This window comes from Puntigrus tetrazona, chromosome 9 (assembly GCF_018831695.1).
Source record: "Puntigrus tetrazona isolate hp1 chromosome 9, ASM1883169v1, whole genome shotgun sequence".
Taxonomy (NCBI): Eukaryota; Metazoa; Chordata; class Actinopteri; order Cypriniformes; family Cyprinidae; genus Puntigrus; species Puntigrus tetrazona.
The window spans coordinates 3,329,326-3,349,269 of NC_056707.1; the positions used below are offsets into that span (position 1 = coordinate 3,329,326).

At 38.5% G+C, this 19,944-nt stretch overlaps 1 protein-coding gene across 2 annotated transcripts in view; it reads right to left on the bottom strand.

Annotated features, from left to right (window-relative positions):
* The window catches only part of LOC122351418 (dnaJ homolog subfamily C member 15-like), a 217,026-nt gene that overhangs the window by 182,751 nt on the left and 14,331 nt on the right, over positions 1-19,944 (bottom strand). Inside the window, exon 6 of one of the 2 annotated variants that reach the window (XM_043248479.1) lies at positions 18,466-19,000. The exons of the other annotated variant lie outside the window; for it this stretch is intronic. Coding sequence (XP_043104414.1) covers positions 18,984-19,000 — 17 coding nt within the window. The 3' untranslated portion in view covers positions 18,466-18,983. Of the gene's footprint in view, positions 1-18,465; positions 19,001-19,944 lie in introns of those variants that run through there. 2 annotated transcript variants of the gene reach the window in all.

Sequence of the window (19,944 nt, forward strand, 5' to 3'; positions counted from 1 at the left end):
AACAGATTTCCACAAGATAGTCGTGGAAAGGCAGATGACCTTTGACCTTATCCATATCAACTGGACTGTCTGCCACTTACAGCTTCTTCATCCATGTCAAATTAAATGTGGTGTCTGCTTTGATAAGTTCTATAGAGTTGCTGTCATTGAGGACAGATGATCTGTTTTCTGACATGATATACAACATGATACCTTATCATTTGTGCCAGTACAGTGGTTAACCCCAGACAATAGGGAATAATGACTCAGCCTTGTTTACTTCTGTATTTTCCTAACAGCAGACGTTGGTTTTGCATGAATGTTATTTGACTGAGATAACAGGGGAACAATAGTCGGGAGGTCCTGTGGAGCTGTACTGTATTGCGCTCCATACACAAAACCCGGGCTTGCAAATGGAAGACGTGTGTACAATATTTTAGATCCAGATGTGGTGTGCTTCAACATTTCATAAATATGAACCGCTGTGACCTCCTACAGACACTCTGACCGTAATGCGCGGAATCACAAATGTATTTCATTACCTCTGCTTTTACAAGCATCCATTAAAAATGTAGTATCAACTTGGCCCTATGCCAGATCGTGAGGTTTCCTCAGAGGTTACACTGTCTGCAGAGCTCCTTCACAGCTGTGCTGCAAAATAGGATCGGTCTGGAAGTCAGGCATTTGTTTTTTTTCTTGACAGCTGTTGAACGCCATGGAATCGGGTAGACTTGGATAAAACTACAACCTGAAGGCCATGAAAAAGGTGTCAGGCTTGCGCCTGCTCCATCACGCCACTGACGCTCACCAGGCAGATTATCTGCACTACCGCACACATCAAGCAGGCATGTGAACCAAGCACATTGCATCATCCCTTCATTTCTCTTCTTCACACCATGAGCTCTCTGGCAGAAGTTAATTTTAGACTACTGATCTGTACGCTCTGAGAGAATATGGCTCCCTCTGGCTTTTTCTGCATAGAATAAAGGTACAAAACTTAACAGTGCTGCAGAGAGTGCTGGAAAACTTTTTATTAGGTGCAGAATTTGGCTATCAGTAATTGAATTTCACAGAATGGCACTTTGTAATTGAATCAATAAATTGGAAATACATTTTAATTAAGATCCACAAAAATGTATATCCATTACACAGTCCTGGAGTATTAAACTTATTAAAACAAGTAGCCCACTAAAATCTCATATCATATAAAGATACATCATAAACACATTTTAAATCACTGACAAAATGACCACGTTAGATAAAGGCTCTACAGTCTACTGAGTACAATCTAGCCGGAAACATACTTTTAACATTTGATTTTATTTCATTTAACGCCTAGTTTTTAATGTTTGATCAAACCTAAGCTTTACTGTACATTACTGTACATCCAATTATACATTCATAAACTGTGATTTGAAGCGGAAATGATTAATGCACATTGCATTTATTCCAGAATATCATGGATATCATTGTGACTGCATTTAACTTCTCCACATAGAAAACGTACCTTTGTATGTGCTTTTGACAATTAGAGATTGTTTTTTGTCCTTCAAAGAATTATATTTAGCATAATTTTGGACCAAAATTATAAATTCCAAACGTGTGCCAAACTCAATTAAGCTAAAGCATATATTATTGTAGTTTAAAAGCTGCAAAATATGGGCACCAGTCATTTTACACCATCCTACAGTAATCATGGAACTTAATTACTAAATATTAAAAAAACATTATTTTGGCTTTGGAAACCGGCAAAATCCATTTGGCTCAAAAAAATCAAACGGAACATGTTTCCTTTAGTTTTGAAAGTTTTCAAGAGTAACTGAATTTCTACATATGGCTAAAAACCTACTATATTTTCTTTTGCTGAGGGTTTCTAAAATGCACAGTGCAAGGATGTCTTTATAATTTTGATTTAACTCACATAACTTAATACGGTCTGGCATCTTGAGCAGCATCTGGAAGAAGAGCCTTTAAACGCTAATAGGCATTGATTTCTGAACGCAGCCGAACGCGTGCATCCTCTATAAAGATTAGCAAGCATGCCCTACCAACTTCAATAGTTTTGCATGATCCCATCTCTCTCGTATCTGCTTTGTGAAGGTTCCTCTGCATCCTGATGTGTTTTTCCTGTACAGAGTCAATGGCACCGCGACGCTCTACCACCATCGTAGAAGAATAAACGCATATGGCTCATCAGGGTCCTTTGAGATCAGAGCAGCAGCTCTCTGCTCGGTAATTATTCCAACTCGTTTCCATGCCGCTTTGATCTATGCAAACATCTTGAGCCGCAGCTGAGGGTTTGAATACCAGATGGGCTCAGGAGATTGAGTCCCAGCTTAAAAGCAGGAGGGCGAGGCAGGTGCAGGAGCAGCTACAGTTGAACGTTAATGCTGTCCGGCCAGTGTTAGAACCACTGTGATAAATAACGACTAGGATGCGCCAGCGCCCGGCCTTCTGTCATGTTTTTGGATGATGATCCTTAGGGAGGAGCCTAGGGGAGCTGTTCTTCTTTGCCAGGCGCTCACTGGTTCTGGGCCCACAGAAGACCACATGTAGTATCTAAAGGCTGCACACAACAACGCCGCTTGCAAAAGAGGACACATATACTGCACTGATTGAGTAGAGAGAATCAGCCTGGCCCCAGGCCCTCAGCCAGAAAAAGCAAGCCAAACTCATTTGAGCAGAACAGTGGGAAGGGAATTTGACTGAAGAACACAAACTGTTTGCCCCAGGCGCCCTGCATTCAGCCTGAAGAGGACGTCTAATATGCTATTGGATTAGTTTGCTGTGCAACATCATTTCCTGTGCGTTAGCCCTCCGTTAGGCCTTTCAATGAGTTTATTCTTGGTTAGACTTCTGCACGAGCACATGCAAAACAGACATGTTTATCTCGGAAGTATGACGGAATCGCTGCAGAACAGAGACATATGAGTCAAGCTTAGCTCTCTGCGTTGAATGCCAAAATCAGAACGGATATCCGAGACTCCCTTCCCTCCCTGGGCAAGCGGCTCTGTGAAAGTAGGTCTTAAGTGGAGGGAATGAATGAGGCCCCTTGGTAATTGGTGGCGTTACGGCATATAAACTGGAGTGAAATAAATATTGGCTCTATTCCTCTGTGGCAAAGCACTATATCCTGTGCTCTCTGCATCAGTGCTTTACCTTGCAGGACCTCCAAAAGTAATCAGCCTGGCGGGGAGGGATGGTGCTTCTGCTCCAGGCGTATTTATGACTGTGCCACTGCACTACTAGCCAGAGGCAACATATGTTCATTCACAAGCTCTGCTCTCTGCTGTCTGTCTCTCCACACAGGAATCATATATCAACCTTCTTCACGCCCACCCATTTGGAGCCAACATTGAATATCTGTGGTCTTGTTATCCAGAGACTGATAATAAAGGTGATTATTTTTTTAATTAAAGCAATAATTCACCTAAAAATTAAAATTTATCATTACTTCTCAGCCTCACGCAAACCTATAAGAGACTTGGCTAAAACTCAAACGCAAACTAAAATGTGCATTAACCCGAGAGATTTGTCTCTCCATTGAAAGTCATTTAAAAACAAAGATTTTAAGATCCAAAAAGATCATAAAGCCATCATTAATCTAATTAGTTTTACACTCAGAAATAAAGGTACAAAAGCTGTCACTGGGTAAAAGGTTATACTTTGTACTTATTAGGTTCAAATATGTACACTTTAAGCACTAATATGGCTTTAAGGTACCAAATTGGATAAATTTAGGTACAACAAGGTACCGCTCGTGACAGCTTTTGTACTTTATTTCTGAGAGTGCAAATGGTATGTATACAAAAGCTCTACTGTGAAGAAAACCTCATTGGTTGTCGTGGGTGTCAGAAAATAAACGAGTAAACAAATAATAGAATTTTTCATTTCTGAGTCAACTATCTCTTTAATTCATTTTGACAACACGAGCGCATGCAGGATTAATAAAAGATTAGAAATAATCCCATTTCTGGCAATATGTTATACGAAATATGTTTGTTATCTCTTTGACCCTTAAATACCACATGAAATATCAGAGGGGCTGTTTCTGTATCCAGGTGATCAGCACTGGCACACTAGTTTGTATCCCAGAAGCCTGGTGGTGCTTGTCCAGTCTACAACAAATGCAAATTTCATGTGTCAGATGGGCTCGAGGGTACCAAAGGTGTTCTGACATTTTGCACGTGGTGCTTGTGTGCAGGCAAATGTTTATTTTTATTTTTTTAGTACCTTCCATTCTATTGTTTCTGGCTGCACTCTTCTAAGACCAAACAGCCCTAAATAAAAATATTATAATAGCAGAATTGCTGCTAGGAAGCTATTTTTATTCATACGTGTTCCAATTTGTATTTTTATTGCAATTTATTCATAATTAGGAATAAGTAGAAGCTTGTTATTTGTTGGTTCTGTTTCTGCACTTAAGTGCAACTTAAGAAATCTCTGAAAGTAGTACCTAATTCTAGCATACATTTAGTAGCATATACTAATTTATTAATATATGCTACTATAAAAAAGCAGCAGTATTTTATTTATTTTATTTTTACATTTGGGTTCAAACAGCAAGCATATGCCATCTTAAATACTTAGTAGATAAATACATTTAAAATGTACAGTCTGGAAAAACGGTATTGGATGACTCATCTACTCCCCAGCAGCTTTTTTCCTAATGAACTGCTCTCTAGAATAATAATGTCCATCTCTAAATTATAAAATAAATACCAGCTGCCTCTGATCACCAAATCATCGAAGAAATATCAACTTCACTGCACACTGCCTCTTCAAAAAGTCTTCAACAGGAGGTTTCAATGGAGCCTTTGAGATCAGACCAGCTGACTAACTCTAAATGTATTTTCAGCAACGGGCAAAAGCGATCTTGTGCTAGTCTAAATTGTCGCGCACTTCCAACTGAGCGAGAAAACATGCAGTATTATAAACTGGAAAAGATGTGCTTCATATACTCCCGCTTAAAAATGAACTACAGCACCGTTTGCAGGAAGCAAATGACAAACATACTGGATAAACAAATTAGTGCCTTTAATTTCACAACAGCGCGTAGGATGCAGCTGGCAATTTTGTGTCTGTTTATTGTACAAATGTTCAACACGGAGCTACACACAATCTAAGTGACACTTTGCTTTGCTCATTTTACAGATCTCGCCAGTGAACTCGAAGATTAATGGTCCGGCTGCCCAACATGTTCAAGCAGGAGTTCAGTGGCGTGGAGCGACTCTGAGAAGCGCTGAAGTTCTGGGCGGATTTGAGGTTTCTAAATCGCTGTGACTTGCAGAGCTACATGCACTGACACTGAGGCTTCTGGACCCCCGGAAGACTGGATCCAGAGTCAGCGACAAGAGCCAGAGCCTCACAGACACAAACAACAGGCCTCTACGCCTGCACCGCCTCAGATCCGATGGCTCTCCAGAGGAAGTGAGACTCTCACACGCCGTGACTTGTGATGTATTTACTTGAAAGCCTTTCCTTGTGACTTCTGTACCGAGCCATGCAGAATCTATCTGTCAGTGGCATCGCCCCTGAAGGCTGGGAGATATCCAATATCATACTCCGGTTAAAATACGGAATGCTGAATATGGGACAGATGTGTGATAGCGCCCGCGCCACTGAAGCCAGAGGTGTGTGAAGACGACTTCGCTCTGAAAATGATTTCATTCATGGCCAAAGTGCTGGAGCTGATAGACAACAGCTGCACAGCTGAAGCTCTTGACAACGGTTGTGCTTCAGACTGTCCTTGTTGTGTAGACGATGTATGTAACATGCTCTTTGTGTCTTGATGCACTGCTGTTAAAGGTCTGCTTATGTGAAATTATGATTCTTTTAAAAAAATCAATTAAAACTATCCAAAATCAGATGTACTTACTGAGAAGTTAAAAGTAAATGACTACAATGTTAAAAGAAGGTCCTAAAGAGGGTTTGGGTTCCCCAAAGAACCTTTCAATAAACGGCAATTTAGAAACCTGTATTTTAAATATCTACAGAACTTTTTCCATTATAAAAGAATATTTAGTGGGAATGGGATGTTAAAACTTCACTGACCAAAGATGCTAATAAAAGAACTTTTTATTTTTAAGAATCTAAAGTGCTTGGGTCATTCAGTATTAATGTAACTAAAACTATTTTGTTGTTGTTTTGACTTACTAAATTCCATAAAATGTCATTCGAGTTCAGCAGCCTATGGGAGTGCCTAATTCATCCTTGCGAATTGAAAGTGCAGCTAGTTCAGAATTCTGATTTTGCCTGTAACCTCCCCGCCTGCATTCTGAAATGTACAATGTCAAGGTTGTGTCTGTTTATGTTTTGATTCATGTCTGGGATAAACAACTGAACTATCTGCTACAGAATGATAGAACTTCCTTAATCACCCAGAATATAATGTAAGCTACACAATGAATGAGAGGAGGAGAATGTTGCTCTGTGTGTGTTTAATGTGGATCTATTTGCCATTTACATCAGCCACTGAGACGCTGTTAGTAACATAGTAGTGCATTTGAGAACCACTTCTAAGCATTTGCATTGTTGCTTGTAAACCAGCACTAATTACGTTATTTGAGAGCGTTAGGATTAAAGATTATGGTGCCTCAAGACCCATAGAGCAGCTGAGCTTTTAAAGGCCCCATTTTGCTGCAAATGCAATGTTAAAGGAATGAAAAAAATCAATTAAGAGTTTATTAAATAAAAAAAGAACTGCACCCCTCTCTACCAGAGCTAAAATCTCCAACGTATGCCTTTGCTGGCAGCCATCATGCGTCAAATGTCTTAATATTCATGTCAAAATTCTGGGCTGCACCATGTGTAAATATTCCAACAGCATTTTAGTATGACTGGTAAAATTGTTAAGAAATAGCTTTGGCAAAAACAAAGCAGCTGTCAGATGGATAATGAAATCAATTGACCAATGCTTGTTTTAAAATGCAATTAAAATGTACAACGTCAAAGTAGCAATGTGAGTAATAAAAAAAAACAGACTCAACCCAGTCAGGACCTACTATTGCTGTTTTGTATGTAATAATAAAAGCTTAGTAAGCAGAACATCTGCATTCCTGAACCTTTCTCAGTATAGAGAATGAATGAGAGACTAGCCAGTGTGAAAATGTTAATAAGCACAGAGTTAAAGAACTAGAGGTCAATTTTCAATTTCTAAGCTGAGGCCTTTTAATCCTACTCTCTGATAGTGGCTCGATATTCGGTGGGAGTTATTTTCAAAGAGCACACGCTGTGGATGGAAGTGAAATCGAGACCATACAGACAACAAATAAACAAGAAGAGACAGTAATACCTCCTGGAGTATATTTAGACTTCCTGTATCAGATCAAACTGACATCTCCTTTGGAAAATGAATTAGGTGCAGTTGAGCTCTTGAGTGGTTTTCAAAGTTTGCTCCTCTGAATCTAAACCTCTTATTATCAAGCAGTATGTCATAGATAGTACGCTGATGAGTGCTGTTTGAGAAGAGAAAAAACTGCACTGCAGAGCCTCAGTCCATGTGATGTCAGTTGAACTCACGTCTACCTATGATATATCTACTCATCCATCTATCTGTCCATCCACTCATCTCTCATTTTTGCTCTCTATCTAGTTTCAGTCTGTTCAACTCTCCATCCAAATGTCCATACATTCCTCTTTCTGTCCTATCTACCATTTATCATCAATCATTCATTATTTATTTATCTATGTCCAACTGTCCATCTACTCATCCATCTATCTGTCCATCCACCCATCTGTCTATCTTTTGCTCCTCGGTTTCAGTCTGTCCATACATCTATCTATTGATGAGATCTATCTATCTATCTATTCATCCACCTGTTTGTCCATACATTCCTCTTTCTGTCTATCTACCATTTATCATTCAATCATTCATTATTTATTCATCTATGTCCATCTGTCCATCTACTCATCCATCTATCTGTCCATCCACCCATCTGTCTATCTTTATCTGTTTCCAGTCTATTTCAACTCTTTAAACATCTGTTTATCTCCATCCATTTTCTCCATCCATTTTCTTGCATCCGCTCCGTCCATCCTATTCATCTGTCTAGCTACCATCCATCTATTGTGCCATCATCCATTTGTCTATCTCCATCTGTATTTCTATCTATCAGGACACAGTACATTAAAATGCACATTTTTCAGATTATTTTATTACATATAATATATATAAAAAGTTATAGTCTAAATGCAAATGCTGCATCTAAAATATAACTTTGGACGCATTTCAATAACATGCACAATAATTCCAGCCAGTTTGCCATGGTAATACAGTAAAGCTAATTTAGATTTAACTAATTATGGAGTGTATAAAGGAATTACAATTAAAATAAATCCTAATTTTAAATCTTCACTGAACTTGTGATATACTATTTGTCTCTAGTCTAAACCATTAGGTGTCCAAAGTAGAATGTGCAAAGATTTTCACATTCAGAATAATAAAGCAAGACCAGAAATCTCCGGAGATTATATATTCTGTGCTTGCACAAAAATAATAAAAAGCAATTGTTGTTGATGTCGACAGCTGCACTGGACAGACATGTATTGTCTGGGGCTGTTTATTTTTATTGACTGAGGCAACGTGCAAAAATAGTGCTGCTGCAATAACGTCAGCCAATGAAATGAGGCCTGCCAAACAGCGCGATTACAGCCACACTTCCCAATCTGATGGCAGATTGCTTTGTTTTCACTGCTCCAATGTGCTAATGAAAATGAATTGAGACCCTCTTGTTTGCGGTTTCAATGTGGCAGCCACATTAAGAGCATGCATATTTTTCCATCTCCCCTTCCAGGGCCATTTTGTCGCTCATCCATGATGTCTGAACTGCGATGAGCGTCCTTTATGATGGATGGCCGGCGGAGGCTTTGCCAGCACACGCGGAGGCCTGTTTACACGCTCAGATTGAACGCTCGTCTTTCCCTCCTATTTTGGATCCCTCCCCAAACCATTAGCCAGAGCTTGTTCTATTGTTCCCATCTGTCTGCTACTCACATCACAGCTGAAGAGACTGTGATGTCGTATTTGTCCTGTGGGTGCCATCAGCATGTCTATTGTCTCTGTGTTAATGAAAACCAGGTGATGTGACACAGGCAGCTCTTCACTCTGATTGGTCAAGCCTGAGGCACAGAGATATTGCACTGCATTGCAGGAGCCCAAAGACAGAATAAATGGCCTGCACAGAGCTAGGGCGTTTTCTCGAAAGAGTTTTCCTCGTCTCACAAAAAAGAAACGTTCTCATCCCAATGAGCTGCATATTTTTGCATTAAGATGAGCGATTTAGCAGGAAATGTTTTTAGCCTGAGCAAATGAAGCACTGGGACTCTCAAGGGAGCCTAGGAGACAAAGCCAGGTTTGTAAATGAGGTTTATTGACGTCGTCTATAAATAAACCTAGTAGGAGAATACAGCAACATTAGATGTGTGGATTTCTGCTAATGAAGCTGCTCCGACAGCTCTAATTAGCGTCAGCCTTTATGTGCTTTGTTTATAACGATTAGAAATTCAGCATTGAAGTCATTTACATCTCTCCAAATGTCATGCATTTCACGCGCATCAGCAGCGGTGTGATATAATCGAGCGCCTGTGACATTCGTTAGCTATGAAAATCATTTTCATGCTCTAAGGCGATCAAATGAAAACATTTGTGTTGGTGGCGGTACATGGCATCCATCACCATTCTGAAGGTGATTTTATTAAAGCTCCACTGGAGAATATCGCAGCTTCTCCGCTTGACGATGCTAATGAGGCTCGCGTCTCGGCTGAGAGCATTGCACACTATATACTGTACTGTTCGGTATATAACAGTACATTGCAGTCAGGTAGAGAAGCAGACAGCGTTCCCACTCCACTCTAGTTCTCCACAGATCTTTCCTCCAGATGTCAATCATCTACATCACTTCTTTGCTAAATTCAAACAATCTGTGCAAAAACGTCCCACTGAGCAAACCTGGAAACACAAGTCTGTTGCGCTGACAGCTCATCTCTCATCCTCCACAGTGTGATGGAACATGCCATTTACTAAACATTGCAGGTGTAGAAAGAAAACCAGTAGGAAAGCGTGTCAAAAAAATTACGCTGCCTGGGAGTTTTGAAGTTTGATAGTTATATGTCGTCCGGAGAAGACCGAACAGACAGGCAGACCATTGCTAAGAGTATAATACGCTATTCTGGGTGGCTCCTAAGGTGAACTCTGGAGTGTATGGTATGGGTGGTTTCTCTAGGGAGTTGCTATGCAGGACAAAGTATGGCTACTTTTCAAAAGGCATTCTGTATAAGCTAGCATTAGCATTTACTTTTAGTTCTTCATCTAAGTATCCGTATAGTGTTAGGCACTGCATTGCAATCCATCAGTGTTTTATTAAATGTATATTTACACTTGACACATTGCTGATTTTAATAAGCACTCCTGCGCAATAGGACTAATTAATTCCTTTACCTGTCCAACAAAGAAGCAGGTTGAGTATCAGTCAGGATGTTGTCCATCATCTCCCCACCGTTTGTATATTTGTACTGATGTTTTCTAGGGGCCTTTTTAGTCTTTTCTGCTTCTTCGGTTAAACAATTTATTATTCTCCTGTTGTCTCTGCTGGTAAGGCGCGATATTAAGCATAGCCATTTTGCTCTTTGCATCATCAAACAAAACAACAGTTCTCTATTAGCATATCTGTTAGGTGTCTCTTGATATTTACTAAAATTCAAATCAAATCAACATGCTGAAATCAAATGTGCCGAACACAACCTAAAAAGCGAAGCCAAACATTTTGATCGCCATCTGGTGGCTGGATGGAGCCTCTGCCTTATTCTTTAACGTTGAAGTAAGCCTATTATAGTAAGCCCTTCGATTCATTATAGCTAATAATAATGTAAGTTAACATTTTTTTAAAATTTGCGATATTAGACAGCTAAGCTGAGCTGGTAAGAAATGAACCGAAATGAGAATTTACGAATAGACGTGCCATTCCAGGAAGAGTCATAAACCCGCCCTCTCAGTGTAAACCAATTGGACGTAGCAAAACTAAATAATCAAATTACACTTCACTTTCCCAGAGATGGTTTGCATTATTTTAGGAGCTCTTGTCAGAGTTAAATTTGTTTTTTTCAATTAGTGATTTAGTGCCTTTAGTTAATCAATGCTACAAAAACAGGGTGGGGCTAATAATATAGTAAGCTTGCGATTGGGTCTGCAGGACTATGGGCGGGACTTTGAGTGGCTCCGCCTCATGATCGCTACTGCGCGGGCGTCATTTTCGCAAGATGATTTTCGCAGGGTGGCAGGTGTAGATGGCTTCATTATAGTGGAAGGGGAAGTGGAAACACGTTATCCATCTTTAATACAGTCTGTAAGGCGAAAAAATGGCCTGCACCTTATGTAATTAGAACACTTTTTTCTTTTTTTATAAAAACTATATATAAAAAAATATGCATTGCTACTACTATGCATTGCTAAGAAATTTAAGGTGATATTTTGACTTTTTCACCCTCAACAATACATCAACGGAAAGCTTATTCATTCGGCTTTCCAGAAGATATATAAAGCTTTCAATACCAAAAAAATGACCATTATGGCTTGTTTTGTGGTCCAGGGTCACAAATATTCAGAAAACTAATAAGACATCAAAGTCATGCGACCATATTTCATCTATAGCCTACATTAAGCTTTTTACTTCAGTGACTGTATGATTATTTTTCAAATAATCCAATGGTAAAAGCATGATAATGCGCTTAAACACGAGCCAACATAATAAGGCCATGGTACATAAAACTGGCTTTGATTGTTTTAAGCGTATACATAAATTCTGGGAAAGTCATATTGTGTAAAAAATTCTAAATGATTTAACTTCAATGATTTCCCTTGAGTCAAGTAAGTGGAAAAATAACGCAGCTAAAATTACACCCTTTTCTGCAGATGAATGAAAAAGTTCAGATAACAGGAACAGAACCGAAGCATCAAAGAGCCTTTAAAGAATGTGCCTGGCAGCTGGTTGGCTGTCATAAAATTTATATGAAACATCACATGAAGTCTCATTCAGGCGGGCCTGATAATGCCAGAAATAACCTTCTGACATGCACAACCGTTTTTTCGAAAAATGTTGATGAGTGTGAAAGCTGGCGTGCACGTAGACTATAGGCCGTGGCGTATTTGAAATGTACAAGCTGTTAATATGAGTTTTATGAGGATTTGGTTTTTCGCTTACATCACCAGCTCCTCTGGACAGTGCATTACGCGCGCTTTGTGAGGCCCTGTGTGATTAGTTTGGCGTTTTTACATTTTTACACTGTCTAATGGAAATCCACCTGACTGAGAGAAACCTGCGGAGAACAGGCCTGCTCAGAAACTCCATGCTGGTTTCACGGCAAGCAGAGGCCGAAAATAGCTGCAGTCACTGGAGGTCTGAGCAACACATCTCACGACAAAGAGGCCGACCGCCGCGCAACTTCAGCCCGAATCAGGGCTTTTACCCGTTATACACGTCGTGAGAGAGACTGGTTTTAGTGCCCTGCGGGACTGTCCGGGACACCAGCTTTTGATCGGTTTTAACAGCTCCTAAGAAGGGGTCAGGCAAACAGAAACGGCTATGGCAGTAAATAAAGCCAGCTACAGAAGCGAGGCCAGAGCAGGGCAGCACTCAAAGTGGCAAGTATTTCATAAGCGTGCCAAACAGCTCACTGGGTTTTATTTGTAGACTCGAGCTCTCACCTACTGAGATCTCATGGCTGCGATAATCAAAGCGCAGCATTTGGAAATTGAACTGGGTCGATCCAGCTTTTCCATGACATACGACTCCGCATTCATACTGCAACGGTCTGGCTTAATTTTCATGTTAGTCCATCTGGAACAAGGAGGCGGTCCAAGATAACGTCCTGTTTTGAAGCAGAAAATCAGTTACTGGGTCTCAAGCAAGTGGAAAACTTTGACTGCTTTTCGCGTAGAAAGTGCTTTGTTAGGTTTATTAGTTAACATTAGTTAACATGAACTAAGAAACGAACAGCATCCATTAACCTTAGTTGATCATTTCAGCATTTATTAACACACTGTTAAGATCATAAGCTGTTTGTTAACATTAGTTAATGCACTGTGAACTAACATGAACAAACCTTGAACGACTGTATTATATTAACAGTAAAAAGAAATAGCAAACATAAGTGTAGTACAATGTATTGTTCATTTGTTCATGCCAGTTATTAATGTTAACCTTATTATAAAGTTTACAAGTTTGTATCTATAGACAGATAGAGACACACAGTAATACTTTATAATAAGTGTCATTTGTTTATTATAGAAAATTATAATTTAAAGGAACATACTTATTTGTAAAATGAGAGCAATGTTGTTTTATTATATTTATTGCTAGTTATCTGCATAATAAAGTTTATATTTTATATAAAAATTAATTTCAGAGTCCAGAGTACTTTTTATCTTTGTGCTATTTCAAAAGTGAAAAAAAAAAAAATTTATTTGATTAATTAAAGTGTAATATTTATTTTTGGGTCCTCGTTAGAGTGTAATTACACAAATAAGAACTGAATAATTTTATGTAATTATTTTAGGTTTAGGTTTAGTGGTGGACAGTTTATTATTACTACTGTTATTATCTGTAACAGTTATTAGTATGCTGTAAATCAGTAGATTAATAAGTCAAAAAATAGAAAAACTTTTTAACATTACTTACAACTTTTCAAAATATGTATATATTTTTGTTAATTTAATATATAATTTAAATTATCTGAAAAAAAAATTTTTAAAATTATATATACAGCTAATTAATTTTTTTAAAGTTCAAGTAGATTTTTGAAGGTCTCCTTGTTACACGCTACATGTGCTTACTATTATAATAGCGATAAATCATGCATATTTAGATGCAAGAAACACTAAACCAAACCCTTATCTTATCTGTGGTTAATATTAACTATTACTTAAATTTATTAAAAAAATTATGGTCAAATGCATGTCAGATTTTTTTGCATGAAAGAGCATTAAAAATTCATTATAACCACATCTATAGACATCACTGAAGACGGGATGTCACTCACATCTAACATAATGAGGTTCATTTAACAGTAACAAAGCACACCACTGTTTGAAATTGTATGCTTAGTTATGGTGGATTAATGTCTTCATATTACTAGCTATTATAAAATAGAGCAAGCAGCAGTCACAAGCTAATGCTCTAGTCTGAAATGTAGCTCAAAATGATTTCTAAAGGAAATAACATGTAAAATGCATCCTAAAAGCAGATTCTGTCACCGATGCTCGCCTTTTCTTCCTCTTGCAGCAATGTGTAACTGGTTTGTGCAGCTTGTGTTGCAGTATCCTTGTCCTTGGCATTAATCTCGGTCTGACAAACGGCAAATCAGCAGTCCAAGTGATGGCGTGCAGAACGTCCCTCTGTCCAATCCAGCGCTCCGGCAGATGTACAGAGCAGACAGGCATCTGTAGCGCAGGCATCAGCCAGAGCACAAACCAACACAAAAACACTCACAATAACTCATCCATTTGTAAAACGGGTTTATTCAGCATGCTAAAATAACTTAACACCTACGCACTTTAGGCCTTTCAGACCACGGAAATGACACATCCGCGTTTTTCAGGAGACGTTGAACATTACACAAGTCACCTCGATAAATAATAAAGGCTGCCGTGAGATATTTCGCAAGGACAGCGTGAAGATCCTTTAACGTGAAGAATCCAACTATGCCGACTTGTATTAAAGCGGTGGTGGGAACAGTGAGGATGGAATGGAGAGGAGTATGCTAAGAGCTGGCTGATTTATGGCAGAAAAACACGGAGGAGAACAATGACTTGTGGAGGCTCGTGGGTGAGTTAGGCGGCTCTGAAGTAGATGTAACTCTCTGTTGGGGTAGATCGGGCAAGCTGGGTCAGCGCCGAGGCCAGAGTCAAGAAGATCTTTTGCTTCATTGATCTTTGCTGCCAAATACGGGATCCACCTGCAGGAGAAGCAGCCGTTTATATCAGTGCGCTCATGTCTCCACTTCACCCTCTTACTCTTTAAAAGTTTTACAACTCTGCAAAAGCTTACAAAAATTCTGAAATGATACTATCCTCGCTGTTTATTCCTATAAATGTAAACACATTTTCTTCATGGCACAGAATTTAAAAGTGAACGAGAAATTAAAAAAATGTCTTTTAATAATGCATGATTCATTAGTGCACATCAGTCTAAATAATAATAATTATTATTTATTCACTTCATTTGACACACTACCATCCAAACATTTGGGGCTGGTGTAAACATTTTTTCCCATGTTTTTGATATATATCGTTTCTTATGCTTTCCAAGGCTGCATTTATTTGCTTTATTTTATTTATTAAACATACAGTAAATATTGTGATGTTTTAATTTAAAAATATATATATATATTCTATTTATAACGTATCCCTGTGATGCAAACCTAAATTGTCAGCATCATCAGTCTTCAGTGTCAAATCATCCTTCAGAAACCATTCTAACACGCTGATATGAAACAAATGAATATCAATGTTGAATAACCATTTGTGCTGCTTAATCATTTAATGGAAGGATCTTGGGTTTGGTTGTATGGATTATAAATGTCATTAGTGCCGCTTTGATGATTTTAATGCATCCTTGCTGAATAACTAATTTCATATAAAAACATATATAAACATCATAACATTTGAACAGTAGTATGTGACACCACATGGATAAAATCAAGCCCCACCCTACAGTTTCCTCCTCAATTAATATCCCAATCCACTCAGAAATGTCATTAAAGACATCAAATGGGTCACAAACTGTGTTTCACACTGACTTTAAAGTCACTTTGAAATTAAATGGAGCAACATAATTCATTTCCGTTCCCGAGTCCACAGGCTCAATTCTATCTTGATTTGTGCTGCCTGCATTACAGCTCTACATCCACAAGCTTTGTAGCGAAGAAATCTCTTCGCTTCCAATCACTGACTTCCAGCCCACGTCCGTGCTGTATAATGGGAGAGTGTGGCAGGAAGGGGGTAAAAATGTGTGCTATAGCTGGCAGCGTGTGATGAGGCACACCTGGTGCCTGCTGCGCCTCATCATGCTGCTAGAAATTTCCATTGCATCTTTGGTTCAGTGAAACACGTTCCACGAGTCTCGCAGGCGCCGGAGGTCCAGAACGCAGTCACAAAGACAGAGCAGACTTTACCCGATGACAGCTAGACCCTCGCATCTGTACTCATCACTTCCTGCTCGCTGCGCAGCGAGCCCCTCAGCACATTTACCTCTCATCTGCTTCCTAGCAGTTTGTGAAATAAAAATGGCAACCACTGTTTTCTTTACTGCCGACAACCTCTTCTATTTATTACGTATTGATCGCTGATGCAGCCACAGTGCAGTGCGTCACGTTATATACAGAGGGGAAATAAGTATTCAAAACAAGTTTTCTTTAATTAAACACAGTTCCAGTGCAGCAATTTGCATTAAATGTCGACCAGACAGTGACATTAACTCAAGAAATCACAGATGGAAAAATCATTATACATTCAGGTATGGGTTTTTTCTGTTGCTTCATAAAATCCATATCATTGAAGGTAAGATGAATGGAGCCATGCACACATGCATTATTAAAATGAATCTGTTGAGACCTAGACGGACCTTTCAGTGGGACAACAATCCAAAACATTCTTCAAAGAAGACTCTGAATTGGTACCACAAGAATAAAAGGAAATGAAAATCTTCAAACCTAAACCCAGTAGAGCATTTGTAGAGGAAACTGCAGTTTAAGATTCACAAGAGAAATGGAACATTTAAAATTGTTCATGTAGGGAGTGTCTTGAAGCTGTCATGAGCTGGGTTTCCATCCTAAGTTGTGAATTTAACTATTAAAAGGCGGCATATGATGTTGCTAAAAAAGAACATTGTGTGTATTTGGAGTAATGTGGTTTTGTGTTTTAAGTTTCAAAAACACATCTGTACATTATTGTTTAAGCCCCAAGCGTCCTGAAAGAGGTTGATTTGCACAAAGTTCATCATTTTAAAAAAAACAGATGAGCTCTGATTGGTCAGCTGTCCAGTATGTTGTGATTGGCCGAATACTTCCCGCCGCCATGACACCAAAACAATAAAACAAAAGAGGCATTTATTGCATCCAGTGGAGGCCTAATTACTGATATCATGAATTAGTACTGTCTTTGTATGCTTGCGTTGCATATAGCCACGTAAACATAACACCATCTTGATCTGAGAAACGACAAACAACAACAGCACTACAGTTCACTGCTCAAAACTCGTGTCTGAATAGAGTAGCAGATTATTTGAATAAGAAAACGAGCTTACTTAAAGGTTTTGAGTCAGAAGCGCCAGACTGTCCTTGCAGAGGTGGTATTGTCTCTGTGCACAGCTAGCATAAGCCCATACTAAGTTCAGGAAATGCGCTGAACACACACTAATATTGGTGTTGAACTGTTTTCAAACTGTGTTGTACAACTTAACCACTGATTTTGACTTGTGTACTTTTTTGGAAGCACAGAGAAAGTAGTTCTTCTTCAGCGTCTTCAGTAAATTGCACTTTACTACAGCTAGAATAATAGCCCTTCTTTCCTTGTATAAACATTTTGGTGGTGTTATAAAATAGACCCCATACCATGACGTTTTGAGAATTGGGAGCGTGTTTAAGAGAGCCGTTTTAAACAATATCTCTTTGGTTTTGAGACTAAGGCTTTACAACTTTCGGGATCTTATCAATGCACTGACAGCCTATAACACTCCAAAGAGAAAGGAAAACTTGAAATTGCATCATATTGCTTAAAACCTTTGCGAATAAGCACCATTTTCAGTCAACGAGGGGAATATATAAAACCGTCCTTAGCTAAACTGGTACTAAATATCACAGAAAAAAGCAATAGAAGTCACTGAATATAATCATTTTTCAAATTCAATAAATTACTTGAGCAGACGAAATGCATTAAATGCAGTCATTGATTTTGGAAGCGAATGTGTTTGAGAACGCAGTCGTGGTAGACTCTGCTCGGGCATTTCATAACCACGAAAACATTTCAGATCATGTGCAACAAAACTGGCATGTAGATTACGCAAATGTATTTTCAGGTCCCATCATTTAAATTCAAGGCTAATAACCCTTTTTTCGCAAAAGTCAAAAACAACATCAAGTGAGCAAAAAACGTTTGTTTAAAAATTAGGCATTTCCATCGCTCATTTCTGAAATGCTCATTTTAAAAAAAGTATTATTTTGCAGCAGTAAAGTATTAAACATTTTCAGTTTGCCATTTTTTTCCAATGGCATTTTACTTTAGTACACAATGTTTTTATGTATTGTAATATAATTCCTTTATTTGTGTTAATTTTCAAATTTCACGGAATTGCTGTATTATAACTGTGTTTAATTAAAGAAAATGTTGACGTGTTGCATACTTATTTCTCTCACTGTTTATATGTGTGTACTCATTTTTGTGGTTTATGAGGACACAGATTAGTTTAAAGACAAGGTTATGACAGAGGTATTATAATTTGAAGGTGGTTTATGATGACAATCAAAAGACTTAAAAACATAAATATACATGCATAAAAACAAGGTGATGGAAACAATAAAACTATTAAATTAAATGTTTTATGACAATGATTAATTCTTGACATTTGGTCGATTTTGACATCTTAAATTGCTAATGACTGTTATACAGTGGTTCATGAAGCCAAGGTCACATGGGGTTAACCATGAACCAGAGAGTTAACGCTGAATGACTGACAGCCAAAGTAATAATAATGATCAGATTGTTACTGGGTGACAGACACTGGCTTGTCTAAACATGACAGACTGACGTTCTTAATTCAGAAAACATCAACAACCCCTGATATATTGGTTTGACCACTTGTAAAGCTCCCCTGTGAAGATGTGAGGAAAAAAAAGTTGAGAAGAGACAGAAATAAGGAAAAAACATTACGACTGGTGTATTTCCCAGGAGACCGTCAGACGGGGAAAGGTCAGTATCGTCACAGTGCTGTTCCCTGAATCTCACCAAAACACGCTCAGATCACATGGAGCCCTGCAAAATAAAATATAAAACCCTCACTAAATTCAGGAAAAAATAAAAATAATGTAAAACATTATTTTACTGGGGTCCATGTGACCTTGGCATGTTTTCTTGAGATTCAAGGAACAGCATTGTGGCAAGGATGACCTTGCTCTGCTGAAGGACTCACAGGATTTACGCAAAGCTGTCCCTCCCCAGGATCCTGAAAGCATCCATTGTGTCCGTACACACACACACACACACACACACACACAAACTCAGTCCCTGCTTGCACAAGACTATCCTGATAAGCAACAATAACAAATTGGAAAACACACAGGAGAGTGAACAGGTAGCAGGGAGCAGGGCCTGAGGAGGCTGCTAATCTGTCTGTGTGTCAGAGGAAGTGGAGCTGTGCGTTCACAGCCTGCAGTGATGCACTTAATTACACATTAGTTCTTCTGCCAATATAATTTTGCCCGGACATTTCCTATAGACGTCTTGCAATTGTTCTTAGTGACTCAGCAAAAATTTGATTCATTTCGATTAAATCAATTCAGTATATATTCCGATCAATTCATTTAACAATCAAAACAATGACTGAACAGTTTGTTTGTAACATCAGACAATTATCATTATTATTATTTTTTTAAATAGTTTCACACATTATTTCATATTAAAATGTTAAAACTCAGAAACTGCAGGAATTAATTATGAAGGGATGAAGACGTCAAATTAAACATGAAAGACCAAAAAGCATTAACTTGCAAAATACTTTGTAAACATTTGTTTGACAGTATACAAAAAATTGCAAGTAAACATGTTGTGCCGTGCATATAAATGCTCAAATGAATAATTTCATAATTATTCTTAGGTTATTTTTCTTTTGGAAAACACTAAAAACTTGCATTTTGGATTACTAGTTTGTCTCTCTCCTCTATGGTAACGCTCAGGGCGGCCCAAGCCTTTATGGGGCC